Consider the following 4,308-nt stretch of genomic DNA (forward strand, 5'->3'; position numbering starts at 1 on the left):
GAGGTTCCTGTTGGCCCATTTCTCCAGCCTGACTCCTGTCCCCTCAACCACCCAAATGGTCCCCACACCCACTGGATGTGCTTTCCCCAGGCAGACAAACAAGTCTTACATGGAATTATCTGAAGCACTCTGTTCTTCTTCATGTTTGCCGGCAAGTTGCCCGTTCTCATCTTGTCATTCTGAATTTTGATTGAAGTGAGCTTCTGTAGAGGAAGGAATGAAAGCAGGGACAGCTTTCAGAGCTGGTGGTCCCCACAGCCCAGCACCATCCAAATGGATCCATCAGGATAAGAATCACACTCACCTTAAACTCCTCTTCCAGCCCATTGCTGCTGGTCCCCGGCACTTTGTTGTAGATCTTCTGGAGGTGGATCTCTAAGGAGGTCACCTCCAGCTCCGTGTCACCATAGAGATAGTGCTCCAGAAGTGCTTGGTATATAAACACATACTGCATCTGCAAGGGTTGCAGGGAGAAGCCATCAGCCTCTGCTCCATGCTCAGCGAGCACATCCTGGTGCCCACGCACATGCTGGCAGCAAACCCACCACCCCACTGCCCACCCAGGCTCGCTGGGCACGTGGCACCTCTCCGAGACCCCAGGAAAGTGGGTAACAACCTCTCTACTGCTGTATGGGGACTGGGACCTTATTTGCTACAAGACACAAAGCTGACATGACACAAAACCCTCAACAAGTCTGGAGAAAAGGAGGGGAGACCTTGTGGCTCTGTCCAAGCCCCTTGGAGGAGGGTGGAGAGAGGTGGGGGTGGGTCTGTTCAACCAAGGACCAACGGACAGGACAAGAGGAAATGGCCTCAAGTTGTGCCCAGGGCAGTTGAGATGGGATGTGAGGAAGAATTTCTTTGCTGCAAGGGTTGTCAGGCATTGGAAGGGGTTGTCCAGGGCAGTGGTGGAGTCCCCATCCCTGGAGGGATTTAAAAACCATGTAGATGTGGTGCTTAGGGACACGATCCGAGGGCTGGAGCACCTCTGCTATGAGGACAGGCTGAGAGAGTTGGGGTTCTGCAGATTGGAGAAGAGGAGGCTCCAGGGAGACCTTTTTGATGCCTTTCAGTACTTGAAGGGGCCAGTAAGAAAGATGGGGACAGACTTTTCAGCAGGGCCTGTAGTGACAGGACAAGGGGTGATGGTTTGAAACTAAAAGAGGGGAGATTTAGACTGGAGATAAGGAAGAAAGTCTTTATGTGAGGGTGGTGAGACACTGGCCCAGGTTGCCCAGAGAGGTGGTAGAAGCCCCATCCCTGGAAACATTCAAGGTCAGGTTGAGTGGGGCTCTGAGCAACCTGATCCAGTTGAAGATGTCCCTGCTCATGGCAGGGGGGGTGGACTAGATGACCTTTGAAGGTCCCTTCCAATCCAAACCATGCTGTGATTCTATGATTCTAGGGTTTAGTGGTGGACTTGGCAGGGCTGGGTTAATGGTTGGACTCAATGATCTTAAGAATTTCTTCCAATCTAAACGACTGGGGATTAAAAAGAGCAGGACTCAGCGAAAGGCTCACTTGATGCAGCATCCTTCCAAAAACGAGGGATGATGCTCAACTTGCACATAGACTTCACTGTGGGTTGGGTCCTGAAACCTACCTCCAAGTGAGCAAAGCCCAGAGGAGACCCCAGCAGCACACTTACATCTGTCTGTACCATCTGGCAGCGCTGAGCCCGGATCCGGCTGACGAAGCCGTAAACATCCACCTTCCTCTCCGCGTGCATCATGTCCAGCATGGCATCGATGACGATAAAAGTGCCCGTGCGTCCCACCCCGGCGCTGAAAGAGCAGAGGGGACAAGTAAGGGGTCAGGGAAGGAGCGTTGGTCCCCTTGTAGAGCAGCAGGGAGGAAGCCAGATTCATCCCAGCCATGAGTAAATAGCAAAATCTGTTTTGGAGATGAGAGAGGTCCTCAGCCTGGTGTTCAGTGTCGCCTGGGTTTTGCAGAGAGATGTGGACAGCATCTCCAGCTGTGACTGGAATGCATGAAGGCAGAGAGCAGGGTGAGCCAAAGCTCAACCTGAGCCAGCTATGGCTTCCAGAGTCCTATGGGCTGCCTGTTCCTATCAGCTGCCTGCTGTTCCTACCAGCTGCCTGCTGTTCCTTCCACTCAGCCTCCATCACGTGAAGGTTGGAGCCCATGGAGAAGCCTTGTTTCTGTGCTGGTAACTCAACCATTAAGGAGAAAAAGAAAGATGAGGCCAAGCAGGTGCAATGGAAAGATGAAAGTTCTTTTGTCAGCTGCCTCCTGAGAAGAAAGCTGGACTTGGCAGGTTGCAAACATGATCATCTCTGCCTTTAATTGTGGGGCTTTCCCTTATTGAAATGTATCTGTGGCTCCCCCAGGCTTGCTGCTGTACCTGGAACCACTCCATGTGAGGTTAAACAGGTTGCCCAAGGACGTTGTAGATGCCCCCTCCCTGGAAGTGTTGAAGGCCAGGTTGGATGAGGCTTTGAGCAACCTGGTCTAGTGGAAGGTGTCCCTGCTGATGGCAGGGGGGTTGGAAGTGGATGAGCTTTAAGGTCCCTTCCAACCCAAACCATTCAATGATTCTAAACACCATGGTCCTTGCTCCCAGGCACGCTGTCAGCTGAGTACTGCCCTCTCCCAACAAGGAACATTGCCCTCTCATGCCCAGGGCAGCAGAGAGCCAAGGGAGATGCCACCAATGCCCAGCAGTGGTGCTTAGCTGGGCTCACTCAGCATCCAGCCAACCCAAAGATCACTCAACATGACTTGTAACACCACCATATCACTGATTCCAAGAAGTTCCTTCAATTCTCATGAATTTTTTGAAGGTTCCCATGTGGAACATTCCCATTTAACATGGGAAAGGTAAATAAAAATAATAAAAAGGCCTGACTGAAAAAAAAACCCCCTCCTTTCTGTATTAAAGATGAGACAATTTCCAAGTCCAAGCCACTCAGGAGAGGCAGAGGTCAGCCGTGAGCAGGACTTACCTGCAGTGCACTACTATTGCTCCTGCATATTGAGGATTACATGTCTTCACCTTCTTCAAGAACTTCAGCATCCCGATGGGGGTGAAGGGGACCCCGAAGTCGGGCCAGCTGGTGAAGTGGAACTGAGTCACCAGGCGCTGAGGCTTCTTGTTCGTGACGTCGCCGACCTGAAGAGACAAGAAGAATTCAGGTTAATGATAAATACTCGTATTTCCCTTCTTTCCCCCAAAAGCCAGGGCAGAGAGGGAACTACAGCCCCAAAACTGAGCTGGAAGGATTAGGAAGCACCAGCATCCACAAGCTGAAAGGGCATGGAACAGGCTCAGGGCCCAATTAGTCTCCAAAAGCGTGACATTTTAATCACCCAACATCACATCCTGCATCCCAGGGGTGAGAGATGCCAGCCCTGACCTGGCAGAAGCTGCTGTATTTTGTTCCCAGCGATCTCAAACAGAAGCTGTTGCTCCATCGTTTCCCCCCCCTCTGCCCACAGCATCCTCAGTTAAAGACAGGAGAGGAAACCACCCACATCCAGGCTGGTGGAGTGAAGGGTGAAGCTCAGGAGAACCTCACTCATGGTCCAGACAGGTTTTCAATCACCAGTTCTTCCTCACCTGCCTCTGAGAGCAGCAGGAAAACAAACAGAGCGACTGAAGCATCCAGATCCTCCTCAGAGGATGAGGAAATGCAGCGACAGATGGGGAAGCAATGAAAACCCAGGCACACGGCGCGGGGTTTTGTCTCGGCTCATGGGATAAATGTGATTATTTGCAGGAATTAAGTGTCTGTGGGCGAGAGCAGGAACCGATATTGGTAACAGCAAGAGGACTGAATTTCAGCCATGGCATCCATCATCTCCCCTGCTCTCAGTACAGCCACGCTGGTACCTGCTGGGAGAGGGCTTCCAAGTGTTTATGGTGAGTAAATTCTTCAAAGCTCTGGTTAAAAATGGATGTTGGGGTCATGTCATCCCAACTTTGCTCCCACAGCACCTTAGAAGAGTTGAGGAGCACAGCAGTGTCTGTTGGATGCCCAGCATGGAGAGAAGAGGGATGGGATGGGATGGGATGGGATGGGATGGGATGGGATGGGATGGAAGATGCAAGCCCTGGCACCTGCTGGATGCAGAACTTCCGCACGGTGTAATCCACCAGGACGGTCACGTCCTCCACGGACACTCGGATGTTCCCATAGGTCCAGCAGCCCTGATCCGGCCAGTACTGAGCACATTTACACTGTGGGGAGAGAAAATGGGTACAGGTGAGATCTGGTCCCTCACGAGCCTAGGACTGGCTCCAAGACATGTCCATGGCCATAGAATCATAGAATCACAGACTGGTTT

The 4,308-nt window shown here is 51.9% G+C and overlaps 1 protein-coding gene across 1 annotated transcript; it reads right to left on the minus strand.

The window, feature by feature from the left end:
• Positions 1-109: 109 nt before the first annotated feature.
• LOC104526125 (receptor-type tyrosine-protein phosphatase alpha) lies at positions 110-4,201 on the minus strand (the record flags this gene model as incomplete). Its single annotated transcript, XM_010169496.1, has 5 exons — positions 110-203; positions 305-454; positions 1,649-1,784; positions 2,967-3,133; positions 4,082-4,201. Coding segments are annotated over 5 exons (667 nt in total), but the record flags the coding sequence as incomplete, so codon positions are not given.
• Between the last annotated feature and the right edge of the window lie 107 nt (positions 4,202-4,308).

This window comes from Antrostomus carolinensis, unplaced genomic scaffold (assembly GCF_000700745.2).
Source record: "Antrostomus carolinensis isolate BGI_N321 unplaced genomic scaffold, ASM70074v2 scaffold21346, whole genome shotgun sequence".
NCBI classification, from domain to species: domain Eukaryota; kingdom Metazoa; phylum Chordata; class Aves; order Caprimulgiformes; family Caprimulgidae; genus Antrostomus; species Antrostomus carolinensis.